The 27,475-nt window shown below is 44.5% G+C and overlaps 2 protein-coding genes across 3 annotated transcripts in view; one reads left to right on the top strand and one right to left on the bottom strand.

Annotated features, from left to right (window-relative positions):
• Window positions 1-19,581, top strand: part of USP35 (ubiquitin specific peptidase 35) — a 33,248-nt gene extending 13,667 nt beyond the window's left edge. For both annotated transcript variants that reach the window (XM_017829266.1, XM_017829265.1), the window contains exons 3-12: window positions 2,245-2,927; window positions 4,080-4,215; window positions 8,551-8,680; window positions 10,138-10,239; window positions 11,906-12,064; window positions 12,833-13,026; window positions 13,148-13,241; window positions 14,764-14,870; window positions 15,652-16,867; window positions 18,030-19,581. In XM_017829266.1, the coding sequence (XP_017684755.1) occupies window positions 2,246-2,927; window positions 4,080-4,215; window positions 8,551-8,680; window positions 10,138-10,239; window positions 11,906-12,064; window positions 12,833-13,026; window positions 13,148-13,241; window positions 14,764-14,870; window positions 15,652-16,867; window positions 18,030-18,200 (2,991 nt within the window). In that variant the 5' untranslated portion in view covers window position 2,245 and the 3' untranslated portion in view covers window positions 18,201-19,581. The remainder of the gene's footprint in view (window positions 1-2,244; window positions 2,928-4,079; window positions 4,216-8,550; window positions 8,681-10,137; window positions 10,240-11,905; window positions 12,065-12,832; window positions 13,027-13,147; window positions 13,242-14,763; window positions 14,871-15,651; window positions 16,868-18,029) is intronic.
• Window positions 19,582-21,380: 1,799 nt separating this feature from the next.
• Window positions 21,381-27,475, bottom strand: part of GAB2 (GRB2 associated binding protein 2) — a 92,365-nt gene continuing 86,270 nt past the window's right edge. The window contains exon 10 of the mRNA XM_017829267.1: window positions 21,381-27,316. Within this exon, the coding sequence (XP_017684756.1) occupies window positions 27,173-27,316 (144 nt within the window). The 3' untranslated portion in view covers window positions 21,381-27,172. The remainder of the gene's footprint in view (window positions 27,317-27,475) is intronic.

The raw sequence follows: 27,475 nt of genomic DNA, 5'->3' as shown, positions 1-27,475 counted from the left end.
GTAGTCATTCAAGGGACAGTGGTGGGCAGCCATCACCCCTGAGAGGGGTAGCAAGACCACCCAACATATACCAGTGAACTGTGGTGATTGATGGGTTTAGGTCTAAAAGAACTGTAGCCATTTTTTAACCTTCTTGCCTGGGTAGTGTTTCCAAATCGCTGTGCCGGGCTCATCATGGATTGCTCCAGGGAAGTGCCCATATAATAGAGAGACATAACCAGTGAGCACTGTAGATCCTCCTGTCTCCTCCTCATCCCTTATCCGTTTGCCAGATATCCAGGGTGTCAGGGCTTAGTCTGGAAAGCTGTGGAGAGGAGGTGAGGGGGGTGCCAGCTTGACTGCAGGTTTGTACCAGTCTCTGTATGACCAAGGTGACCACTGAGCAACAATGAGGACAAATGCTCCTGATTTCAAACTGTCTGCAAGCCTCACCTGCTCTCCAGGTGGACTTTTAGCCTTTGCTGTCACTGTGTACTTTCTGTTTGAGGTGAAAAGACATTACCTGTGGGATTTTGTCTTCTCTTCTTAACTTGTCCTCATTTGCTACTGGTTTAATACAGGCTGATTCCTCAGGAGTCCCGCTTATGTCTTCTATCCTGGGAAAACAACGTGATGGAGAGTATTAGCTCTGCCATAGTTTGTTGTAGGGAAGTCAGCAGTGATGCTTGGTGGGGAAAAATAAATCCAGCACATGAGCAAAGGACTGTATGAGTCAGCAGACAGGACAGAAAGGCTAAAGTAGTTCCTGAAGAGCCATTGCAATGTAGGCTGCTGTCATTGCTGGATTGGGAGGTGGCTATATATATACATCTCTCTCTCTCAATAACGGGACTTTTTCATCCTGTGAGATTGTGGGGGAAGCAGTAATGGGAAGAGGTGATGTTTAGTCAAGTGGGAAGGCTTCCCAGCCAAGGAGCTGTGAGTCAGAGCTTGATGTTTGTGTCTGGCATGGGTTTTACTTCTTCACTCGCAAGTAGCTGTCTACCAGGAGAGAAGATACTCTCTGGCTCAGATACAGGCTTACTCCAGGAATGGTATGGTTCTTGGATGGTATCTGCTGAGGTCCCTTCTGGATGTCATCTGTGAAACTTAGGGTACGTGTCACCTGCACGTGTATTCTTCATTAATATGACCCTGACCACTTGAAAACCTTCAAATTTTTTCTGAGTGCTAACAAAGGATCTTTCAACTAACCTTGCTAGGAATTGCTGTGTACTGTCCTCATTTCACAGATTAGGAAGCTGAGGAACAGAAAGGTGGTGATTATTATTCTGGTCGGATAAACGAGTGTGGATTGTTTCAGGCTATAGGCAGGAAGGGACTTTCTCCAAATGTTATTTGTGCAGTTCATGGCACTGGCAGGACCTGCTGTGGGTGAGCCTTTATATAGCCCCTGTAATACATTTTAAGAAATTCTGACTGTCTAATTTTATCATTCTGTAATGATTTGGGTTTTGGTTTTTTGTTTTGTTTTGTTGTTGTTGTTGGGGTTTTTTTTGTTTGTTTGTTTTTTTTTGTGCAGTAGTGGATACAACACCTGGTTATAAATGTTTTTCTGAGCTTTTCCAGGGAATTCCTTGGTTGGTTTTTTTTTTAGGCACTCTCTCCTCTAACGCTTTGTTGCTGGTGAATTTGGGCCATGACGAATGTGAAACTTTGCCTGACTCTGCAGTTTCTCTTGCTTTGGTCCCACATACAAATGCAGCAGGTCTCTGGGGAGCAGCCAAGACTGCACCGCTTGGAGCGGCTGGCAGCACAGTGTAAATGTCAAACATACACCCTTGCCATCACACAGAGAGGCTGCAATCCCACCTCTGCTTCCCAGGGCTTTTCTCTCCTTCCCTGAATGTGAAGACAATAATTGGGAGCTTTTCTGCCTCTTGAGAACACGTGAGCCAGCAGACAACATTATAAGACCTTGGCTCCCTTAATTCCCCACTCATGCCCTCCGTGGGTCTGTAGTTGGTTGTTTACAAGACAAAAATTCTCAAATGTTATGATTAGTTTGAAGAAGTTCTGCATTTTTGTGTATTCATGCAGTTTAGGGGCTCTAATCTCTGTCAAACGTGACCAGGGTGGAAACTTTTCTGAATTCTACCAGGAAAAGGGCTCAAGAATTATCTCTAGAGTGGTCCCAGACTGCTCTCAAGCTCTGTTTCTTTGACCTTTCTTGCCATGCTGGGCTTGAAAGCTCAGCAGACCCTCCTTGAACTAACCTGCTGCTCTGTTCCTCTCTTTTAGGAGGATGGATAAGATACTGGAAGCTGTGGTGATGTCCTCATACCCCAACAATGTGAAGCAAGGGCTAGTGAGGCGTGTCATTGAGGCATCGAAACAGCCCATGGACAGTGAGCAATGCTGGTCCATGCTGGAGCTGTCCACCAAGCTTTATCTCACCGGGGACACCAAATATAAAAGAGAGATTGGGAAGGAGGTTTTGGAGGTTTACGGCCACTATCACCCAGAGGAATTTGAGGAGTTCTTCAATGTCCGCTTCCTGCTGAGTCTCCTGCAGGAAGGCTATGGACCTCTGGGGAAGAGAAGCCATTATGTACTTGATTATATCCAGTTAGGATTGCAGTTTGTCCTGGAAAGCCCGTCAGCAAACAGCATCTTCAGCTTATTGAGGATTGAGGTGCTCCGGAAAATCTGTGAGAGGCCCAGCCCCAAGCAGTGTGCGAAGATCAGCAAGCTCTTAACCCAGCATCCTCAATGCATTCCCACAGGAAAACACCAGCTCTTGTTCTGTCAGCAGCTGATCAGATGCATCGGGCATTTCCAGTGTGTCTCCGAGGAGGAAGAGCAGATTATGGAATTTTTGGAGCAGGTGAACAAAGTGAGTGGTCTGCTACAGAGGATCTGGAGGACTCAGACCTCAACCATCCTGCCCTCTTTGAAGGAACTGTTCACTATCATTTCTTCAACAGGTAATTTAAAAATAGTAATAAAAAAGGCTGGGAATGTAAATGTTGTCTCTGATGAAGTCAAATTCAATTAGTTTGACATCTCGCAGTGTTCTCATCCACTACAGAAATGCAGCCACAGAGAAGTATAATAAACAAGCATCTCAAAAAGTTACCCAGGACTTTGAGCTGGGAAAATAATATCCCCTGAACACACACAGAGTCTGAACATAGGAGCTGTTAATGGTGTTGAAACATTTGCAGCACGAGTTTGTGTATTCAGCACTTCCCAGCATCGGTTGGGTTTAAGGGAAAGCACCTTATCTACAGCTGGTTAGAATGGAACTTTAAAGCATTTAGAAAAGTCACTCTCTTATGACTGACTTGGTGGTACCCAATGGCCTGCTCCCTACCAGAGACTAGGGTTAAAGCTAAGGAGTTATTTCTCACTTATCTAGAGGTATGAAGCTCTACTGTCTGTTTGGAGGGTTGCATAGTAAGGTGAGACAGAAGATATTTATTCAGTTTCCGGGGTCTTTAGGTTATTGTGGAGGGTTTCAGAAGGTTTTTGGAGGTACCAGTGTCATGAAAGGCTGGGGATCTCCTGCTCCAGCTATTCCTAAACCCACAGGAGATTACTTTTGCAGTGCCCTCTGTATGAAAATCTCATCCTTTGGAAGGTGCTCCAGACTGGCAAATTTGCAATTATTTGCAATACTTAGTAGAAATAGAGCATGCAGAGGAAATTTGGTACCTAGGGTTGGCCCAAGGATGTTCTTGTGCCTGTGATCTCTTTCTCCCTTTGGGCTGTATATAGCTTCATGCAACAGCCCATCTGCTAAGACCCAACTTCATTATGTGCTGCACCGGGATTTGGGGAATTGTCCTCCTAGCACACTCCAGCTGTAGGTTCCACATTGCTCATTGGCACCAGCTGACAGTCTGCTCCGTAGTGTGTGGATGTGGCCCTTGGGGACATGGTTTAGTGTTGGACTTTGCAAGTGCTGGGTTAGTGTTTGGACTCTATCTTAGAGGGCTTTTACAACCTAAACAATTCTGTGATTCTATTTACAAGGGCAGAAGTGATTTGATTTTTAGAGATGAGAAATGACCTCATGTGCTTGGTTTTCCTAGCAACTAACATCTTCATTGGTGGTGCTCATCTGTGTCTTACAGAGGAGCAGGAAGTGCCATCCAATGCCTTGGCCAGCGTGGTTCAGTTTGTCCCTCTGGAGCTCATGGATGGCGTCATAAGAAACCTAACCAACGATGACAGCATCACTGATGTGCAAATGATGATGGCCATCAGCAGGTAGGAGAGGCTGCATTAGTGAATGTCATTCTCAGTTCAGAGAAAAACTTGCCCCAAAGCTGCACTCAGTTTCTCTGTGTGGTTTTATCTCCAGCAGTTTGGCTGGTGCTGTCTGGTGAGGAGTGTGTGGGGAAAAAGGAAACTTCTGTATCACTCCTTCCAGCCCTGAGGTCCTAAAGAACTAGAATAAGGACTGGTGGTTGTTGTTATTATTATTATGACAATGACTATTACTATATTTGTTTGGTTTAATTTGGTTTCTTTTCTTAGAAATAAATAGTAGTATGGGATACCCAACATAAGATATCTTGAAGAGTTTTGGTTTTTTTTCAGAAGCTGTTGAGGTCTTTTTCTTCCCAAAAATCTCCTTTACAGAATTTCATGTTGATCTCCATCTTCCTTCCGAAGGACATCATCCAAAATAAATCAGTCACAGCTAAAAATCTTGGGAAGGGTCTTACCTTGACCTTTGTCAGATGAATGTGGTGCTGCTGGACATACAGAGTCAATAACATGATGAAGAGTAGTGGGTGAAACACTACCTGACATGCTAGACCTGGTCTTTGCAGCACCAGTGCCCTCTTTGAGATCACCAGATCTTCTTTGGAAATTTATGCTTATGTGCAAATCCTGCTTCTCTCCTGTGCTCCAGTGCCTTGCTCCACATTTTCTTAGGAGTATCTTCAATGATCTTAAGGGTTCTTTTCCAAACTAAATTATTCCATTATTCTATCTGTAACCCATGCTTTCCTTAGAGGTCTTCATTTAAGGAGATGATATTTACACACTGTGAACACATGGGAGCTGCTGTGACTTGATCTTACTGGAAACATCATTTTTCCTCTTCTTATGACAGGGTTTGTGTGTCCCTCCCAGTAAGGTTACATGACAGAAACACATTATTATGTGTTATAATACACATAATGTTATGGGAACTTTATGTATGCAGAAAGGGATTACTTCTCTTTGGCTTGCTGGGGAAGGCCATGGGTTTCCTAGAGTACAGAGCAACCCAAGACGAAAGACTCATTTCAGTTCCTAACCCTCTTCTCCATCTTTTTCTCCTTCTGGACACCTGCTGCTGTGAGCTCCAGGTGATGAATCCTCTAAGAGCACCAGTTTCTAAAGATAGAGGTTGCCAAATCAGTTGCATTATTCCTTAAAACATTCTTTGTCATGTGGAAGAACGAGTAAATGATGAATCAGAGTTACCCAAACATTAAGCAGAGCCTGTAAAATGTAATTAAGATCACTTAGGAGAAATGTGGAAGTTTTGGCAGCTTGTTTATGGCAGGTGGGTGCCCCAAAAGGCAGCATGACCATCAGCCTTTCAATGAGTGTGTGCTCCATGCCTAGAAAATCAAAGAAAAGTGTACAGGATATTTCAGCTTAGTGAAAAATGAAACAATCTTTCAGCTTAGTATTCCTGAAAAAGTGGTCTTGTACAGAAGTGTATTCTTCCAAGGTTTGGGTTTGGGAGTTAGTAGCAGGGGAATAAACTGGACATAGAATGGAGCTTCTGGTCAAGCGTGTAAAGAACAAATAATGGTAAAAAACAGCAAGGCTGGCACCTGCTGGTATAAGTGTACACCACAATCTCTTTTAGAGAGTTTCTTACAGAGTTTGTATCTTTTAAAATAAACTCTATTAATGTGCACCCATGACGTCAGAAGTACTCACTGATTAGTTTTTTAATTTTTTTTTCCTGGGGGTGTATCTATTTGAAAGAGCCCGGGTCCAGATGCAGAAGGCATCTGCTGTCACACAGCAGTGCTACTTCTAGGCACTTGCTACCTCTAGAAATCAGGGTCTGAGCTTTTAAAAGTTTAGCATACCAAATCAGTGGTTCCTTTGGAAAATTAGGGTCATCACGACTAAAATATTTGTGGCTCTTACAATGTGGAAAGTGCAATGTGAATTTAAAATGTAATTTCTTCCTACTGTAGCAACACGGGCAGTACTGTAACTTAGCCACCAGTGCTGGCAAAAAGCAAACAAGGTTATTTTATGCCTGTTTAAAAGAAAATGGGGTGAAAAGGAATCTTTGGATCTCTGGATCCATCTCTCTGCTTTATAGGCACTGACATTACAGACCCCTTTCATGAATGTTCAGCTACGCTCCTCAAAGCAGGACAGGCTTGTGCTCCCACTGCTCTTCTTTCATAGCTGTTCCACCATGGGATTGCTTTAGTGGATTGAATCTCTCTTCTAACAGCCAGCCTTTGTGTATTTCTGGCCATCTTATAGTTCATTTGATCTTATGCCAACAGAAATAGCTGAAATACCTTTTGCCTCCCTGGTGTTTATTCCTTCATTATGTGCAGGCAGAGCAGTCCCTTCCCATCTCTGCTTTCCCATGGCTGTGCTAAACAAGCCAAGTTATTTTAAGCTTTTCTTGCAGGAAATGTTCTTAGACACAAATGGTGTTTGTGCACCATGTTCCAGGTGCAGTTCATCATGACGGCCTGACCTGAGGTGTCATTGTTTGTCTAGAGAAAACATCTTTTCTTCTGCACCACAGCATGGTGCTGATCTTTTCCACAGCTGCTGTTACACTGGGAATTCATAGTCACCTGGTATCTGCCTGGTTGTCTTCAAGCAGATGAGTTACCATCATGTACCACCCATTTCTTGTGCCTTGCATGCATTTTGAATCCATATGTTTCCTTCCAGTTCAGCATTTCTGATCCTCAGGGTCTTCCTTGTGATACCTTTATCCTCCTCTTGTGTTGATGATGCCTGACAGCTGTGCATCATCTCAAATTTCCCAAACCTGTTCAGGATATCTGTGCTAAGATAATTAGATCTTCAAGAATGTTGCTTGTAACCCCCTTTCAGACAGTCAGCTGGATATGATCTACTTCTGTCCTTTGACTAGAAATTCGTATGTCCAGACAAATCTGACTCTGGCACCTGTGGCGAGCCTCTGTGGCACTCTATCTCTTCTTCCCACTCATTGCCTGTTTTCAATATAGGAACCACCTTCCTATTCTCCCCACATAAAGCACCATGGAATAGTTAATAGAGGCATTAAAACTCACCAGAGTTGAATTTTACATGATGGAAGTCACCAACTCCTCTTGTTTGGAGTTCATGAACTTTTCATATTTCACTTTTGTGTCAGCTGTTTCTGTTCTCAGATCTTTTACCTACCTCCTCTTTGTCAACCCGATCAATTCCTTCCTCTTGCTTAAAATGAAGTCAGTGGGTGTGTTTAGTTTCGAAATCACATCTAGAGGCCATATCATATCTTTAATCTCCACCACATTCACTGTATACAGAGATTGCATGGCTTTCCTTGTTCTCCTCTGATGCAAATGTCTGTGGAAGCTTCTCTGGCCTTTGCTTTATTATCCAACTTGCCTTGACTTTTGCTATTTCTCAACATCCCAACATATTCTGCTGATTTCTTTACTGTCTAGATGTTAATTTTTCCGGTTCCCTGTAGAATTCATTTATTCCTGCTCTTTGCGTTGTGGTGGTTAGTTATCTGTCTTGCCTTCATATATTTTGCATGAGTTACAGATTGATAAGCAAAAGGAACTGACTGGTAGGATAGCTGGACTGAGGTGGAGCCTGAAGATCTGGGATATCTTCGAATCAAAGGTACTGAAATGGTCAATAAAGTTTGACACTTGGAGATCCCAAGTCTTAATTACTTCCCAGTTGTTTAACATTGAATTTTAACAGAAAAAATGTGTCATCGCTTAGTCTGAGGTTATTGTTTTATGAGAGACTTCTGTAAAGTATGTATTTCTTCCAGAAACATGACATGTTGGTTGAGTGGTTATGGATGAAATTTGTTAGCTGTGACATTCAGGAATAACTGGCTACTGTTAGGGTTACCAGGTTGGGGCTTCTTAATGTGTTTTTGGAAATAAGTGTTTCCCACACAGAGAATGAAAAGATCTGAATCTGAGTGTTTTTTTCCTTACCAGTAACAATGCAGAGATCATACCAATATCACTTGTTTTCTAATGGTGACAATGCAGTGACCTTGATCAAACCCTCACGTGGGTGGTCTATAGAGCACTATACCAGTGTTCAAAACTTGAACTCAAGCTGACTGAAGTTAGTGGAAAAAAATCCCCATTTTATTCTTTGGACCTGGGTCTGAGCCTCTGATGAACCACAGCACAATGATGGCATTGGGGTGTTTCCAATTCAGGCTCTGTTGTGCTTTGAATAACACGTGAAGTGCCTTATGAAGAGCCTGTCTTTTACTTGGTCATCCCACTGACTAGACACCAGTTTGGAGAAGATTTGACCCAGAGTGGAGCTTGGGTTTCACAATATGTGTATCAAATTTATTTAAGAGTTTGTATTTCATTTCAGGATGATTGATTGGGTGTCCTGGCCCCTGGGAAAGAACATAGACAAGTGGATCATTGCTCTACTGAAGGGTTTGGCTTCAGTGAAAAAGTTCAGCATCTTGATTGAAGTCACTCTTTCAAAAATAGAAAAGGTCAGTTGGCTCTTTTAAATGTGATGTGAACCACAGAAATATCAGCTCGTACCTGAAATATCATCTTGCCTTTCAACTGAATTGAGGACGAGATGTGACTTGAGATGTATAGAGGGGAGATGTATGTGCTGTCCCAGGGGATACTGTTGTTGCAGCTAGGAATGATATTCCCCTGAACAACCTGGAGTTCTTCAGGTCTTGGTCTGCAGAGGTACTGATATCTTAAAGGTTATGAAATAAAGTAGCCAAGGATTTTCAAGCCAACCAATCACTTTCCTTCCCAAACTATAGAGCTCTTGTGAAACTTGACTTTGGGAAGGTAACATGCTCTCCTTTGACTGTACCTGGATCAGTGCTGGCTGGCACAGGCAAAATACGTAATAGTGAGCATATCAACAGTCCACACAGTCACAGGTCGGTTTTAAAGCCTGTGTCCTGGTTTAGTTAATTTATTAGTACAAATAAAGCCTGCACTGCCATTGCCATCACCTGTTTCAACAGTGAGTACTTCCTCTCTCTGAAAACTCTGTGACCAAGTGCCGAAATTGGTTGTCACTACTTCAGAAACTTTTTCCATGCTGTAGTCCTGCTGTTCCCTCCTTTGAATAATGGGGATAACACCTGGCTGAGCTGCCAGTGGAAGTCACCATAGAAGTTACTATGACTATGTTCTTAGGGACATGGTGGGCTTGGCAATGATGGATTAATGGTTGGGCTCAATGATCTTAGAGGTATTTTCCAACCTAAACGATTCTGTGATTGTATAATTATCAGTACTGGAAAATACTGGAACACTATCAATAACTGCATTTGTTCTTGTGATACCCCAAGTGCATTGAGCAGTGGGAGAGTAGCCAAGCACCTCTGGCTTTTCTTTATCTTTCCTTTCATTGTTAATGCATAGGGAAGGGACACAGCCCTTAAAATAACGTGATTTTTGGAAACCTTCAAGAAGTGTGATCTGAGAGGGGTAGAAGCTATATAGGTATTTCTTGTAAAGTAGAATAAATATCATTATTTCATCTTTGAAAAAGGTATTTGCTTTTTATCTCTTTGCCTGAAAGGTTAGTGAAGTTCCAAATATCTTAATAAAATAGAAGAGGCACATTTTAGAAAATCTAGCATCCTGCTGTGCTTGCATGGCCTTGTTCATGAGGAGGTATGAAAATACAGTGCTGTTACAGAGGCCTGCACCTTGTTGTGCCAGGCATTGCACAAGCCCAAAAGAGTGAGAATAACCCACATGGTGTTTTTAGGATGCCCTGAGGCAATGCTCTGGACAGGAGGAGATGACTCTAGAGGCCTGATTGCAGGCTGCTTGCTTCAACATCCAACATGGATTAGGAAGAGACCAGCAGCTGTGGTAGATGCCCAGCACCTTTCTTTCCTGCTGTTCCCCTGTTCTTCACTTTGCAATGCTATTCTGCCTTCTCATTTGCTTTTTTCTCTCCCTGTAGGTCTTCTCCAAGTTGCTGTACCCCATCGTGAGAGAGGGGGCTTTGTCTGTCCTGCAGTACATGCTGCTGAGCTTCCAGCACTCCCACGAGGCATTTCACTTGGTAGGGCTGTGTCTGACACTTGGATGAGGGCATTGCCCTGAGTGTAAAACCATGCTGTGGGGCAGCACGGGTAGGGGGGGACCTAAGGTGCTGAGATATTGGGCCGTCTTTCAAAGCATTGTACGGTGTCAGTGCAATAGGACTAGAGGAGTGGATCAGAACACTTCCACTACACAGACTCTCTGCTGTTAAAAGCGAAACCAACTTTTGGCAGCATTTAAATCTTCACTTTTTATTTCCACAGTAATATTCTATATTTTGTTTTGCTGTTGGCACGAAGGCACAGCTCTGCTTCCCGCTGGTGTTACCTCTGGAATACTGAATTTAAAAAGTGAGGCTGAAGGCAAAAGCATGCTTGCAGTGATTGACTTGATAAAAGTAGTAATGGAAAATTACTTGTGTTAATGTTTGAGTTCATACTTTCTTGTTAAAGCCCTTACATTTGGCTTTTTACCTAAAGTTCGCAGAATAAACAGATAAGGCTGGAAAAAAGCAAAGCTAGACAATATTTTCATTTTTCATTCCTCAGCTGGAGACACTTTAAATGAGCCTGAATTTCATGAGAATCTCTTTGGTTTCTAAAAATAGGGTCATTCCAATGTATTGTCTTCGGCTGGGTGTCCAAATTTTGAAACACTTCAGAAGCTGTCAGTTGCTCTTGGCTTGAAGTTTCCATCTGCAGCCCAACGAGTATAAATTTCCCCTTTATTTAAAAAAAAAAAACAATCAGGGCAGAAACCTCTCTTGCTTCTAATATTTTGTGTTTGCCCTGGCACTTGGGAAGAATTCTTCCCACCACAGCTTGGCAAAATTTTGATGTATAAAATGGTGCTGGGATTGATTTGTTTCCCCAACAAATCTTTCCTGTTGGAACGGAAATAGTTAAAATCCTCAACATTTTGAAGAGAAAGAAAAAGAACAGGAGAGGAAGACCAAGGGAGGAAGAGAGGACCAGGAAATGGCTGGACTGGGATCCTGATACTTTACCAGGGATTATTCTGGGCTAAAAATGACATAAAATATAAATATGAAAAAGGTTGTGTAACTGCCCAGGGTCATTGTAGCACATCTGCAGGGTTGGAAATAGGTTATTATTTTTCTGTGCAGCTCTGGGGTCAGCAGAGGGTGCCCATGAGCAATGGATCGTTTGCATTTGCATCTGCTCGTGCATTTTTACATTTTCTAGATGAAAGCAAAATAACAAACCTGCTGTTTATATGCCTGTTGCCACCCATCCAACCACACCAATTCCAGTTCAGTTTATTCAGTATAAAATAAAATAGAGCACAGCAGACAACACTTCTTTTAGGCTAATTCCATCTATCTTGCAGGTTTAAATCCTTGTACTTGGCAAGTCGGCATATAATGCTCCTTTCCACTGTGGATGTGGGATTTAGGAGACACTGAAGCACGGCAACTGCAGTTCAGCAAAACAGCAATACAAACCTGCAGGTGTCATGCAGCATGAAACCCTCTAAGGTTGACTAAAGTCAGTGTAAGAGTTGCTATTGTGTTCATAGGGTGAAGTATGAAGTCCAGAATGGGGCTGAAGTCAACTCCTGTATATTGTCTTTTCTGCCTGTGGGTGAATGTCATTCCACCAATTGTATGTTAAAGCTCTGTGAGTAATTTGGAGTAATTTTTGTAGTGAATTTTCCTTTTTCAGCTACTCCCTCACATCCCCAGGCTGGTGGCCTCTTTGAAGAAGGAGGATTCCAATTCGGCAACCAGCTCCCTGGAGCAGCTGGCTGAGCTCATCCACTGCATGTTCTTCCGCTTCTCAGGATTTCCAGACCTCTATGAACCTGTCCTAGAAGCAGTTAAAGTAAGATATACACTTTTCAGTGATTTTTCTGCTTTCCATATGGAAATGGCATCTTAGTTGGTAGCCTAGTACAGAGGGACTGACCTACTGGTAGGGATGTAATAACCTCAACAACACCTGAAATTGTAGTAGAAGAAAGGGTTTAAAATTCTGAGTTTGAGCCCTGCCTAAGCAGGTTGAGGGAAGATACTTCGCTAATGGTGGGCCTGCAGAAGTCCTGATGTTACCTGTAGATTTTAGTCATAACTTTATTCTGGAATGCCTCTAAAGGACTAATACGGTCAGGTAAACACCTCCTTGCATGGTGGCATGTTCATGTGAAGAGCAGGGAAAATGAGTTTTATGAGAACACCTCTAGCAGAGGAGTTTTGCAGTTGCCCATTACTAATTCTTCACAGGCAAAGATCAGTCCTAGAGTCACAGGATCATAGAATCTCCAGAGTTGGAAGAGATCCACAAGGATCATCAACTTCAACTCCTCACCTTGCAAAGGACAACCTCAAGAATCACACCATATGCTTGAGAGTGTTGTCCAAATGCTTCTTGGCTTGGTGCAGTGACCACTTCCCTGGGAAACCTGTTGCAGTGTCTAGCCACCCTGTCGTGGACACTTTTCCTAATATCCAACTTAAATGTCCCCTGACTGTGCTTCATGCTGTTTCCTTGTGTCCTGTCACTAGTCACCAGATAGAAGAAATCAGTGCCTGCCCCTCTGCTTCCCTTTGTGAGGAGAGATAATGACTCGTAACACAGATCTCTTTTTCCAAGGCTCTTCCTATTCCAAATGAAGACCGGATTAAACACCTCTTGGGACAAAATGGTTGGACCTCCCAGAAGAATGAGCTGGCCTGCTTCTACCCACGCCTGGCATCTAAATCAGAGACAGGAAAGATCGGGTTAATTAACTTGGGAAACACCTGCTACATGAACAGCATCATACAGTCTCTTTTCATGGCTTCGGAGTGAGTTTTTCCTCACTTGCTCCCATTCAAGGCTGCTCCAGGGCTTACTTGTCACACCAGCCTTGCATGTCCCACACTGATTTTCCATCTTACATGTTGCACCTCTACTTTTCTTTCGCAGCTTTCGGCATTCAGTGTTGAATTTAACTGAGGGCAACTCCCAGCCCCTGATGACAAAGCTCCAGTGGCTCTTTGCATTTTTGGAGCACAGTCAGGTAATTATTTCATGTTCTAGTTATTTGTTTGGACTGTCGGCTGCGGAAAGGCTCGTCTCCAAGTTGCTTCCTGCCGGCTCCAATGTGCTGATAAGGAGCTGTGGATCTTGGTGGGTTTTTATAATGGGACAAATTTTGTTTATATGAAGGAGGCTTATTTTTGGGGGTGGAGGAGGGAAGCTCCTGTCACCCATGAAAGTGAGCTATGTTCACTCCAGGCTGTCTATCTTCAGCCTGTGGTCTTCTTGGGTTGGGCTGATGTAATAACTAATAGTGTTGACAATGAAGTCCCTTTGGTAATAGTTTACATCTGTGGGCAGCTGAAAAGCCTGTTAGTGTAAAGCAGAGGTTTTGTTTCTTGCTATGCAGCAAGGAAAAAGACTGGAGCAGCTCACTTGTCCCATTACTCCACAGCAAAGCACAACCAATTAATTGAAAATTGCCTTAAAAGTTGTTTTGTTAAAGAATAATAATAATAAAAAACCCCTTCGACTCCAATACTTTGAATCCTCTGTATGTGAGGGAAAGTAAAATAAAAATAACACCCTTAAACTAATTATGAATGTTTCCATGACATTTAATAAGCATGAAATTTAATAGAAGTGACTCCTGGAGATACAGCTAAGTCATATCTAACTCCTCTTGAAAATGTATCTTTCTGTCCCTAGAAAGATTAGATTTTGAAAATCCAGTGAATTTTCCTTTGCTGGGTAACGAGTCATCTGGGCTTCTCCATTGTCCTTGACTGACAGAGCATTGTGGTATTATGTCACTACAGATGACTTAGGGGGAAAATATAGATATCCTGTTAAATTTAATATTTAGTCATAGAAGAGTCTAGTATTTGATAGCAGGTTAGGGCATCTAACCTGTGTTCTGTGATGAGCAAGTACAGAAGCATATTTGCTTGTTGTGTAGTTGATGGTTAATAGTTTCCTGCTAATTTCCTTTTAGTTATTTTTCTTCTTTGGGCTGTTCTTAAAGTCATTTTTTTACCAAAGATGGGTCTTTTTCCATGTTAATTAGACAGCTGCTTCCTAATGGCATCAATTACATTATCTGTTAATGCAGATTACCTGCCTGCAGTGATCAGAATGTTGGGTGGAAGTTTAGCGCATTTTTTGCCTTTTTTTTTTTTTAATGAAGGGATTTGGTGAGAGAGATCCTGATCAAATTAAATGGAGCAGCAAATTAAATTCAGACTGAATTAAGCAGAATTATCTGGATCAGGCCAATAAACCATTTTAAAACTGAAGGATAGACACATGGATATTTTATAGAAATATATGTAAAATAATGTCTGAAATTCATCCTTACTGTCCTGGCTTGTAGCAAACCAAGATAGTCTTCCTGTGCACTGTGATTAGCCTTTGCAGGGAGAAAAAAGGGATCTTATCAAGCACAGAACACTGTGCTCCCAGTGAAACAGCCAGAAAGGCATTCCTCTCCACTCTCCATCCCCCAGTGTGAACTGAGAACAAAATCCCTAGGATTAATTGCATTTCTTCTGTGTTACTGGCAGCGACCTGCCATCTCACCTGAGAGCTTCCTCTCTGCCTCCTGGCCACCCTGGTTCACCCCTGGAGCTCAGCAGGACTGCTCAGAGTATCTCAAGTACTTGCTGGACCGGTACGTGACAAGCTCCATGATTTTGGAGCCTGGTGTCTATGGCATCCCTGGACCAAAAGTAATGTTTAATGCTGACCCACATGCACATGAGAGTGGAGGCTTGGGGTGAAAGACGGTGAAACTAATCAGAGGCTCCTTGATAAAACCCTGATTGGGCAGTCCTAGGGGTAAGGTCAGAACTTAGTTCGGCTTGAAAATTTCTGCCTTTGCTCTGAAGGCAGGGGAATTCATAGAATCATAGGATCATTAAGGTTGGAAAAGACCTCATCATCCAACCATTAACCTGACACTACCAAGCCCACCACTAAACCATGTCCCTAAATGTCACGTCTACACGTTTTGAACACTTCAAATGTTGGATGCAGGAATGGTGATTTCACTACTTCCTTGGACAGTCTGTTCCAATGCTTGACTACCCTTCCAGTGAAGAAATTTTTTCTGATATCCAGTCTAAAATTGTACCAACTTTAGAGATTTACCTGACAAGCCACTCAGCCTCCTCTGTAAAATGGTGGGGTTTGCCTTTCTCTTACCTAGAAATCCCAAATCTCTGGTGTGCCAGTGATCTCTCTGGAAGTGGGGAATCAATGTCACACAGAGCCTTCAGGTTCCCCAATCCTGCTCAACTCCTTCCTGCCTTCCTCCTGCAGCATCATACCTCTGGGTACAGACAGGTTAACTGGGATTAACCGCTTGGAGTGAAGAACAGGAACCCTACTTTAGAAACTACCTCTTGGTGTTGTATTGATGCATAATGCAGCCTTTTTCTTCCCTGCTAAAGGCTGCACGAAGAAGAGAAAACTGGGAAAAGGATCTATCAGAAACTCAAGGAATCCAGCTTGATGTCTCAGGCAGTAGAGCATCATTACTTAAACAAGACATTGATTGAGAAGATGTTTGGGGGTAAAATGATGACAAAGATCCGCTGCTTGAAGTGCCTGAATGTCTCTTCCCGAGAAGAAGCCTTCACAGACCTGTCCCTGGCTTTTCCTCCATCAGACAGGAACATGCATGGTAGCACACCTGTTCTGCCAGTGGAAGAAATTGGCCCACAGTTCATCGAGCCTCCGGTAAATGCAGGCCAGCTTGCAGGGTCTCCGTGGATCCGGAGGAAGGCCCCCATGGTGGGAGATCCTGCAACCCTGCCGATGTTGGTGGAAACATTGGGTTTCCAGGAGCCGGGAAAAGCAGCAAATCCCTTAAGTGGCAATGATGTTAGTGTGGATACAGCCAAAGACCCTTTCTCCACTTTTGGGGAGCAGGCATGTGCTCCCAAGGACTCCAGATCTGTCCCAGATCTAATCAACTATTTTCTTTCACCAGAGAGACTAACAGCAGAGAATAAATACCACTGTGAGAAATGTGCTTCCCTGCAGGATGCAGAGAAGGTGGCAGAGCTGACAGAGGGTCCACACTACCTCATCCTCACGCTGCTGCGCTTCTCCTTCGACCCACGGACTATGAAGAGGAAGAAGATCTTGGACAACATCTCCATCCCTGTGGTACTCAAGCTACCCATCCTTGTTACTCCAGAGGAAACTGAGGAGGTTTGCCGGTGTGGGAAGGATAGTGCTGCCCCAGGAAGTGGCTTCATGTCTTTATTGTATGATCTCTGCAGTGTAGTGGTGCATTCAGGCATCTCCTCTGAGAGTGGCCACTACTACTGCTACTCCAGGGAGTGCACTGACACTGTCCCCCACGAGCAGCCCCGGGATGGGGTGCCAAAACCAGCCTCTGACAAGCAGTTGGACTTGGAAATCCAGTGGTACCTCTTCAATGACACCAGAGTTTCCTTTTCCTCCTTCGAATCAGTCAGCAATGTCACGTCGTTCTTCCCCAAAGACACTGCCTACGTCCTCTTCTACAGGCAGCGGCCGGGCAGGCAGAGCTGCCTGCTGCACGAGGCCCTGACTGAGGCTGGCCGCCTGCATGGAGAACCTTCCCTCCATAAGGACTTGATGGAAGCAATTTCCAAAGATAACATCCTCTACTTGCAGGTAACTCCCGCTGCTGTGCACAACAGGGTGCGATCCTGCAGCTGTCCGGCTCATGGGCCATGTTCCCACCCATCCAAGCAGCAGTGGGATCATGTCCTGTGGTTAAAATCCTGCAGATACCCACCCACTCCCTGAAGCCAAATCCCTTTTCCTTTTTAGCACCCAGATATAAACAGGTTACAGTTTCCTGTTGAAACTGGGCACTGAGATTGGTACAAGACACCTTGTGCCTGTGCTCAGGGTTGACTTGCTGTTATCTGCCCTTGGGAGTTCAGCCTGAAATTTTCTTCTGAGTATCTGGAAAAGACAGAATGATGGAATCGTTTGGGTCAGAAGGGACCTTTAAAGGCCATCTAGTCCAAGCCCCTACAGGATGAGCAGGGACATCTTCAACTAGATCAGGTTGCTCGAAGCCCTGTCCAGCTTGACCTTGAATGTTTCCAGGGATGGATCATCTACAACCTCTCTAGGAAATCTGTGCCAGTGCCTCACTACCCTCATTGTAAAAAACTTGTTCCTTACATTCTACCCTTTCCTCTTCTTCCCACCTTCGCTCACTGGTAACCAGCTGTTCCTTCCTACCACCTCTGACATTCACCTGAGCCATTGCAAGCCAGGTCGGGTTTTTTTCTCCTTCTTATCATAGAATCACAGGATGGTTTAGGTTAGAAGGGACTTAAAGGCCATCTAGCTCCCTTGGGCAGGGGCACTTTCCACTAGACCAAGTTGATCAAAGCCCCATCCAGCCTGACTTTGAACACTTCCAGGGATGGGGTATCCACAGCTGCCCTGGGCAAACAGATGAGCTGGGAATACAAACTAGAACAGATTTCATTCAGCTGGTGGAGTTCAACGCTTTCCTAACAGTAGTATCCCATATGACAATAACAGCATGTGGGAGAATTTGAGCTGTCCCTCCTCTCCCAGAGGTGATACAGAAGGGCTGGTTTTTGATTGCTGGAGCGATGCAATGCTTTGCTGCATCCTTCTCACTGAACTCTAGAGATGAGCATGTGGCCTTCACACCCCAGTTTAATTTGGAGGAGGCTCCCAAGGGTAAGCAAACAGGCTCCTGGCTCCTCAGGGATGGTGGGAGCATCCTCCCACCTGGGTCCTTCAGTTGCTGATATCTTTGTGGCTTTTTCCCCCTTCTTTCTCCCAGGAACAGGAAAAAGAAGCGAGGAACAGAGCCGCCTACATTTCTGCCTTGCCAAAATCCCCGCTGTGGTGGAGAGACTTGGACAAGGACAAGGATGATGACAGCTCATCAGGGGGCTGCAGCCCAGCAGCGGGTGGGGGCGGATCCGGCTCCTTTCATGGACTCGTCTTCTAGCCAATGGGCTAAACCAGATAGGCAGTGTCCGTGGAGCCAACCTAAAGCCAGAGGCTCCTCTTCCTCACCCTGACGACAGGGAGCATCTCAGAAGAGGATTTGAGAAACATTTCAATGAAAAAGGACTCAGGGGCTGATTTGGAGGCATCTGGAGGGTCTTGCTGCTTCCTATGCACTTGGTCTTCATGCCTTAATGTACCTAAGCTAACGCAATGAGCAGCTGCCGACAGCTCGGAAAAGTGCCCTTTTGCTTCAGCGTAGCCATGCCTTGCTTGCTGTGAGCCATGCCACTAGCCTGGGGAGGGGACAGGGACAGGCTTGGGGAGGAAGACAGACCCAGAGGGGCCCCAGGGATGGAGATGTCCCATGCACATCCCATCTGCAGACCTTCCCATGGCGCTGAGATTGTTTTGGGGGGACCTCTGCTCAGTTGTTTTATTTCTTTTTAATGTGGTTTTGAGAACCCACGTTGACACACCTTGAAAGGTAGAGAAGGGCTGAAAAATCTGAAAACTGCCAAGCATCTAGTGTAGCAATGCTGATCTGTGAGGCAGTGAGCTTGCAAGCCTGCTTGGTCACAGCGAGTGATGGCAGGCTGACCAGAGGGGCTTTATGCTGCATTGCAAGGCATCCAAAAGAGACTGAAGGGCACAAACTCCTCCAGCCAAGAGAGACTGATCTGAACCAGTTGGGGGTTCTGGGCTCCAGTGAAGACCTGCTGTGTTACTAGTGACCTCTGGATACTGTTAGTGTGCACATCAGGCCCAGACACACAGCTGTTTTTCCAGATGTGTCTTTAGGACTTAGCCTCTTTCTGCTGCTGTCATTTGATGGCTTTCTGGGCTGTATCTGCCCTTTAAAATTTGTGCTTTTCTTTGGGATACCCTGCACTGAGCAGCAAATGACAGAGCTCCCCTAAACTCACTAGCTATTTTTTTTTAAAAAATGCTGATTTGCAAGGAGAGGAGCCCAACTAGATATATCAACCCAATATAAATACATACTATGTAAACCAATGTATTATATAAATCAGTAATGGGACAGGGGCTGATTTTGGTGACAGGTGGCCAGCTCAAGCCCCAGGCAGCACATCTACAGGACCACAGCTCCCTCCCATCTCCCTCCCCAGCTGTTGTTCCCAGCCTGCTCCTCCCTCACGCCTGTAGTAGAGATATCTCCAACTCAAGTGACAGAGACTTGTGCCTTAGGTCTTAAGTGCAGGACCTAATCCTGACCGTGGGGTATTGGGTTGGGAATATTGTTTTGCTGTAGAGGAAAAGGCAAAGCATAGACATTGCTATGGATAATGTGAGCAGAAAGTCTGCTAGAGAGGACACTTGGGATCAAATCTGTGATGTATACTATCATATTCTTTTATTGCCTTTCCTACATATAAATAAAGGAAATTAAGTAATTCAACATAGAGACTTAGTGTCTTATTGCAGTACTCGCAGCTATTGGGCTGATGGGTCAAAAAAGAGATGGGAAAGCTGATGCGAGATGAGCATCCAACCTCACAGATGTGGACAATCCTGCAGAGGGGTGGCTTGGAAGAGGAGAGCAGGCAGAGTTGGAATGGGGATCCCAGGCCACAGCTGGGTGCCTTCCAACAGAAGATCACAATTCTAATAGTGGGGTCTTGCAGATGAGCAGTGGAATGTGTTTGTTGCCTTTAAGTCAGCTAGACTCAAGGCAGTGCTAAGAGGGAATAAATATGGACCCAAAGCTAAAGTTTCACAGAAAGTACAGTGTTTCCTGGTTTTATTAATAGACTGCTATTTACCTCCTGTTCAAAGAGGTTGCCAAAAGTTTTCCTGTTGCTGTTGTCCTAGCTGCTTTCTTTCTGCCGGAGTGTCACCTGGAGGCATTTTCTGGGCCATGTGCTGTAAGGTGCCTTTGTAGGAAACTGTCTTTCCTTGATGAGATCCTAATCTAAATGACGAAGTCAGATAGTCAAACCAACATGGAAAATAGAGAGGCTGTATCATAGTCATGTTCTTCGCTGAACATGTCTTTTTTTCCCCCAAGGTATTCTGAGAGAAGTAGAGGCAAACACCATGCAGTGCTCAGCACAGAGAGCAACCTGGAGAGTTTCAATGGTGTAATGAGGTTGTTTGGTTTAGTCTCTGTTCATTTCCTGTAGTTATTAGCATTGGACTTAGCTTTTGGACTCAGCCAATCCCACTATGTCACTGATGAAGATACTAAATAGTATTGGCCCCAGTATGGATCCTTGAGGGACACCACTCATTGCTGATTTCCATTTGGACACTGAGTCATTGACTGTAACTCTTCTGATGCAGCCATCCAGCCAATTCCTTATCCATCTAATGGTCCAACCATTCATCAAACCCATCTCTTTCCAATTGATGGGTAAGAATGTTATAGGGGACCATATTAAAGGCCTTACAGAACTCCAGTATAGCACGAGTATGGTATATTACTATATGCTACAACAAGTATAGTATATACTGTATTACTAGTGTTAGTAATGCCAGTGATATTTGCATATTGTACATTGATAAAGTATATGCTATAGTATATGTGGTAGTATAGCCTGTAGTGTCTGTCACACATGCCTCTGGTCAAGGAGAACCCAAAGGGGAGTCCTCAGCTCTTGGTTTGGGATCCCAGATGTGCTGCAGGTGTGAGGTGATGCTACTCGTCTAAAAAGGGTGTTACAGGGGCTGTGCTTATGGACATATCTTTCCACAGTTGTCTTTTTTTTTTTTTTTAGAAAAAGTATATATAAGTGCCTTGAAGGAGAAGGTTGAACTTTTAACTCTGGGGAAAGAATTTGTCCTTATGCTTATGTTCTGTGGGTGATTTGGGGCTCACAGATGTCGAGCTGCTGATTGGTGCGGAAGGCAGCACTTGTCCTTACTCTGCACACACTAAAGCAGACATATAGTAGGAAATTCAATTTAGCAGCTGAAAAACACATGGTTTGGGTTCTGGTATCAGAAAACCCCCTAGCTGCATCCTAAAGGTCCTCATTACCCAGATGGGACAACTTGAAGCTGTAAGAGACTCTTGGTGACATGCTGAGAAGATGCTCTGAAAGCTTTAAAGGTGCTACATAATTGAACTTGATCTGCTCTTCCCATGAATTCCCCCCTTCTCTCCCCACTCTGAATCCATGCTGGGAATCACCAGTGAGAGATGTCTTTTTATTATCATTCTTTTATTTTCCCATTGCTTTCCTGTTGCATATACAGTACTTAAAAATGAGATCACCTTCACGTCAGGCATGTACCATGTTTATTAACAGCAAAAAAAGTATTATCTATGCTTCACTCAAGACCGATTTACAGGATAAATAATTGTTTCAAATTACCTTTAAAAAAACCAAACGACAACCCCCTGAAGAATAAATTAATAACTTAAGTGATTAGCTGTCCACAGTGATTTGAAAACTTAATAACCATTCAAACAGTGACACCACAAGAAGACACATACTGTACAGTTTGCCACAAATTACTCTTTTCCTTCCTTCTACAAATAGAAATCAAAAAATTAAAAATACTCCTCTTTAAGAACAGTCATAGGCTTTGAAACACACAAAACGTCCCTGCGAATTGGCTGCCAATGCAACAGCTTCACAGCCGGGGCTCCGACCCCTCCTCGCAGCAGGTTAAGAGACACATGGAGAAAACTACCCTAATTTGGCTGCATCTGTTCCCACACAATGATGCCCGAAGTCAGTGGGGATATGCTGACTTTGCCAAGGGCTAGATTGAGTGGGATATAACTACTCTAAAGGTTTGATCCTAACCCTACGGAACTCTTCAACAGGCTCCCTGTGGAGCCCAGGGTCCTGCTCCCTTCCTCTCTCTGTGACGTGCTTCATCCACCACGTCCAAAGGGACCAGCTGGCCATGGGATGGAAGGGGGATAGCTGTTTGGTGACACCTTGCTACATATCAACTACTGAATTAACAACCCAATCAACAGTACAACACTAAGAGTTGTGAACAAGGAGATAAAATTGTGACTACAATGATGGGATACCAAGGAGAAATCATGACCAAAAGGTGCACATCTCTACCTGCAAGAACCTCATTAACAGCTACAAGATCATTGCATCCATGTGGACAGGTTGGGCAGAGAAGAGAGGCACACAGACTCATCAGGGGCCTATTGGTTTATTGGCCCTTGTGAATTGATGCTGGACTGGTCCCTCTGATTTTCTTGACAGTTCTTTGATGTCCATGCATGTTCTCTGACTGGTGTCAGGGGTTAGGCTTTGCTCTTCCCCCTTCCCATTACAAGTAGGGCTTCTCCATAATCACATAGTGTGGGTGACTGTCAACTTTTACATAGAATGGAACTATTACATAATCAGGTGGGAAAACATCAACACAATGCAAGCATAACTTGAGAAAACCATTCTCTTACTCACCTCCTAGGCCAGAAAGATCAGACAGGACCTGGGAACTATTTTAACATCTTCCTACTGAAGTCTACACCACATAAGAAAGACCTGGGCATAGCTCTACCCCTCCCAAGGAGCCATGATCAATGGGTAGCCAAAACAAGCCAATTCTTCCTGGTATGCTCAAAGGACTGGGATGCCAGGGTGTAGGAGCTGGCATGGAGCTGCTGAGGGTTCTGGGTTAGTCTCTAGCATAAAAAATTCATAGGTTCAAGATGTCTTCTAGTTGCTTGGACTGTGTGTCTGTGTCCTGGGTAACTTGGTCTGGGCCAGCCAGCCCTTTCCCAGGTGCAAGGGATGGCCCCAGTATGCATTAGTTCCTCTTGCTGGTGCGTATGGCCTTAGAGATTAAGCTGTTTTCTTTGACAGCTGGCTTCATGGCTTCACAGGAGAAGTGTCCCTGTCCCAGTTTTGGATGTTATAGGGCTCTAAGGAACACTTTCGGCCCCTTCCCTCACATGGAGGAGTCTCCACTCAACCCCAGCAGCACAGGATCTCAGGGTGGAAGAGATGTCTCTAGTCTCACCCCTTGCTCCAGGCAGGGTCAGCTATGGGGTTGATCCAGACTGGTCCTGAAAAGCTCCAAGAATGAAGATAGTACTTCGTAGGACAACCCTGTGAAGCCATGGCACTGCTGCCCCACAAACAGCTCATGGGAGCCCCACAGCAAGGTGTCTCCCAGCACATACCGGTCCCCACCACATTTCTTGTAGGGCTTCTCCTGCCCATCTCACAGCTGGGTGAATGGACCAGAGATCCCTGAAAGCCAGAGCACTGAGGCATCACACTGTCAGGCACTCACCCACTGAGAGTGAAATGCCCTGGGTAAGTCCCGAGAGTGGTGGGAGCTCCCCTCCCACCAGTGCATGGCTTTTACTGAGTAAAAGCCCCCAAATCTCTATATACCTGACTCGAGACTCATGCCAAAGGAGCACATGGTGAGGACTAAGACTTAAGCCATGCTGGCAAACTCCTTCCAACCACGTTTCCCCATACATCAGCCTTTTCAGTGGCTGGTGGCCCAGTGTCCAAATCTATCCTAGTTAGCCCCCATCAACCCAAGCCTTAGCCACCTTTTGGTTTTGGCTCTGTATTTAGCCTTATCTGCCAGACTCTCAACTTTGCCCTGGCAAAGTCTGCATTCACACGTATTTTCTTTCTCCAACTTGAGACTAAGCCTAAGCCTGGCATCCATTTAGAGCTAGAAATGTATTTCACACTAAACACTCAAATGTCAGTTCAGAGCAAATCAACTCCAAGGCAGCTCACAGAACTCACCAGACAGAAGAACTGTGAACAGCAGTTGCAGACTTACAGCAAGGGATACACACTTTTGGAGACTTTTCCCTTTAAACTCAACAGCTTAGAAATTTTAAAGCTTGGGGAAAGCTTTGAGCCATGGCCCTGGTGCTTCATAAAAAGTAAATAATTGAGGTCATGATGCTTGTCCTGCCACACACATGCAAACACATCCCTTTTCTAAATGAGACCATAGACCTGTAGAGCAGGGTCTGATGTGAAGGCTCAAGCCATTTTAATTGCAATTAAAATGAATAATTTGCAATGTTCTCAGCTTCCTAAAATACCTATTTCTAACAAAAGAGTCAGTCATACTTGAGCATCCAAGTATAGAGTGGATGTGATAAACTCAATGCCTTCAGGACAAAGTTCTTGGCAGTCCGTGTAATTAAAGCAGCTGCTTTTCAATATGATTTAAGACTAAATACTGCACAAACATTAATCATCAGGGACTGCTGTAATCAGCTCAGCAATCGTTACAGATGACTATTTCCACTGAAGCCATTGATTACTTAACAGCTTTCAGGAGGGGTTGATACAGTCACATCTATAGGGCATAGAGTCTGTGGGCTGCTACTCAGTTTGGAGGTGCTGTTTGCTTGGTGCATAGCAGGGGGAAAAATTGGAGAAACGTATCTGTTTCTGTGCAAACACAGACTTCACTGCAAAGCGGAGAGGGATGAGCAACCAGTAGTTTTAAAATAGCTACTTTTGGGCTGTTTTGGTCCTTGGTCTGCCAAATGTAATGGGCCAGTTACCAGTGATGCTCATGACAGCAAATCATTAAAACAGGGGATCTGAGCCTGGGAAAAGTGCTATCCCATGCCAGTGCTTGCCCCATGAACAAATACAGACACTTGTGAAACTTGGAGAAAAAAAAGACCTAGTCTCTCCAGTATCCCAAAAGGCCTTTTCCGTCTTAATTAACACTTTGGATTATATGTAAGAGTGGGCACTGGATGCACCTAGTCCCAGTGCAGAAGCATAGGGCACCCACTCAGCAAACTGCATCCAAACCCATTGTGTTTCAATCAAACCTACTGTGTTTCAAGCCCCTGCACCATCAGAAATGACTACTGCTGCTGCCTCCACCCTGCCTGCCCACTTCCATGGTACCGAGATGCAGTGATGACAGGGGTGATAGAAATACAGAGCACTGTACTCTAGTCTTCATTTCGTCATCTCACCAGGCAAGTGTGCAAGCCCCCAACAGGACGCAATGGCCCTTAAAGGTGGTAACACACTCCCTGACCTTCAGAAGCCATCTGACTGTGCTAAATCTTCCCCTTTGGGATTTTTTTCCTTCTAGTGATTATTATTTTACCATGAGCATTAGGATATTTGCTTCATTATTTCTGTAAAAGCCCAACACTTCAATGCCCTAAATGGGTTGTCAGACCTTTTCCATTAACATCCTTCCCTTTCACGGCATGAAAGAAGAAAATATAAAATGATGTTGGAAGTTCAAAAGTTATTTTACCAGCATATCCTTAAGTGGCTGGTATCCCATCCCTCTGGGGTCACGTCTGGCCCTTTCCAAACTCAAACCAAGATTAAACAAATGTGTTAACGCTTAAGCATTAATAATCAATATAACTTGGTGGTGTTGGTGGAACACAGAGCTCATGGTACTGGGAGAGGTTAAGCCTGCAGAAAGAACAGCTCCAGCTATTTAATAAATATTATTACCTCATCTTTCTAATGTTTCCTTCATTTGGCTCTCAGTTTGCAGTCAACCTGTTTATTCGTGTCAGTGCTTGCTGTCTGGCAATCAGGCTGCTCCATGGTAATCATAAGTTCTTCCTGTTTTCATGAGATCACAAATTATTATCTCTGCATTAAACTGTCTCATCCTTCTTGTCTCTCTGTGTCCAGCAGCTGCCTGCAGAGTGATCTCAAAGCCTGGATGTGTTAAGGATGCTGGCAAGGGGCAACAGCAGATTCCCACCCATAATTAGAGCGTAGGGTTGTTAATGTCACCAAGCCCCATTTCTGTGTTGAACATTGCTGAAGATGAGAAGAAAACAGTCCAGCCTTTTGAACCCTCCACAAACCAAACAAAATGCTATGTTAAAGCTAATATTGAAACACCTTGCCCTGACTGTCCTGACCAGCCTCTTCCCAAGCCTGTGACCTCACTATCAACCAACATTTCAATTCCTCTTCTTTCTTCCAAGAAACATTCCACCAAACTTCCTCACTCAAGACCAACCTCTGCATCTGCCTTCTCCCAGTCCTTGCAGCAGCCTTCCACTCCCTTCTTGTCACTCATCCTTACACCAGTCTAGATACAAGGGTCTCCAGAGCATCCCTGCACCCCTCAGAGCTTCTCACAATGGCCACAGATGTAGGACTCTCACTATATGGGCTTCTTTTGGTGCCACAAAGGGCAAATTTTGGTTCTTGGGATCAGATTCACAGGAATTGATTTCAGACAGGCAGCGGGTCAGGGCTTAAATTCTAGCTTCCAAAGCCAATCTCTCCAGCCCATTGACTTTGAGAGATGCTGGAAAATATCAACAGAAGACACCCCAACAAACTTGTGTGAGCATGTGCCAGCATGTTTGTGTGTGTATGATGGGGTAAGTCCTGGACTTCTAAGTTAGCTCAGTGGGACAGAGTGGATACTTCTCAAGCTCCTGAAAGTTAACAGCCCCAACCAAAACCACAGGGGCTGTCTGACCAGGAGGAGAACAGCCTTCAGAGGTTTTGAGCATATTATTTACAAGAGATCAGACAACAAAAATGATTTCAAAAGGAATGGTTCTTGCTAAGTTTTGGGATTGGGAGGAGGCAGAGAAGAGAACAACCATAAGGAGTGGAAATCAGAGCTGGTGAATGATGTCACATGGGAGATGCTGCAAACCTGCATGGCATGGTTTGGGGTATGGTATGGAAGAAGACAGGGAGAGATGATGCAGTGTTAGCACATACAAGGTGGCTTTGATAGCTGTAAGCAAAAGATGTGTAGGGTGAAGCCTGGTATTGCTAAATCGAAGTTCCTGGATAGTGCATCCAGCAGCTAAAGCACAAAACTAGCCACCGAACATAGTTGGTCTTTATCACTGGCAAACAGTATCCGCCAAGTCTTCCCCTGAAATTAAGTTTTGTTTCGTTTTAAGAGAAAAAAAAATAATGAGACCCCCTTCCCTCCACAGACAAGTCTTAGAAATCCAGCCCAAGTGGAGCTGGGGAAAACCGACAGGACATGGGCCTGTTTTGATGCCTGCTGCAGGCACTACTGCTTCACGCTCTTGGCAGGCTCTGAGGACTGCCGCACATCAGTCCACTCTTGCATGGTGCTCTGCAGCGCCTGTGTCTTCTCCTTGTCCACTTGCACGTAATCAACCTTCTCATCTGAGGCGACCGACGAGGTGGAGGGCTGTGGGGAGGAGAAACAGGATCACTCATCAGCTCCCTGCTCGTCCCCCTTGATCCTTCCTGCAGCAGCACTGAGGGTGCCACAAGTCCACCAGCACCATTCCTGCTTTCTTGCAGACTCCATAGCTCATCACCCTCCCTCTAACCTCCCAAAGAGTCT

Source organism: Lepidothrix coronata, unplaced genomic scaffold (genome assembly GCF_001604755.1).
Source record: "Lepidothrix coronata isolate B3197 unplaced genomic scaffold, Lepidothrix_coronata-1.0 Scaffold161, whole genome shotgun sequence".
NCBI lineage: Eukaryota > Metazoa > Chordata > Aves > Passeriformes > Pipridae > Lepidothrix > Lepidothrix coronata.
Note: the sequence above shows the minus strand (reverse complement) of the source record. Positions and strands in the feature narration are given on the sequence as shown.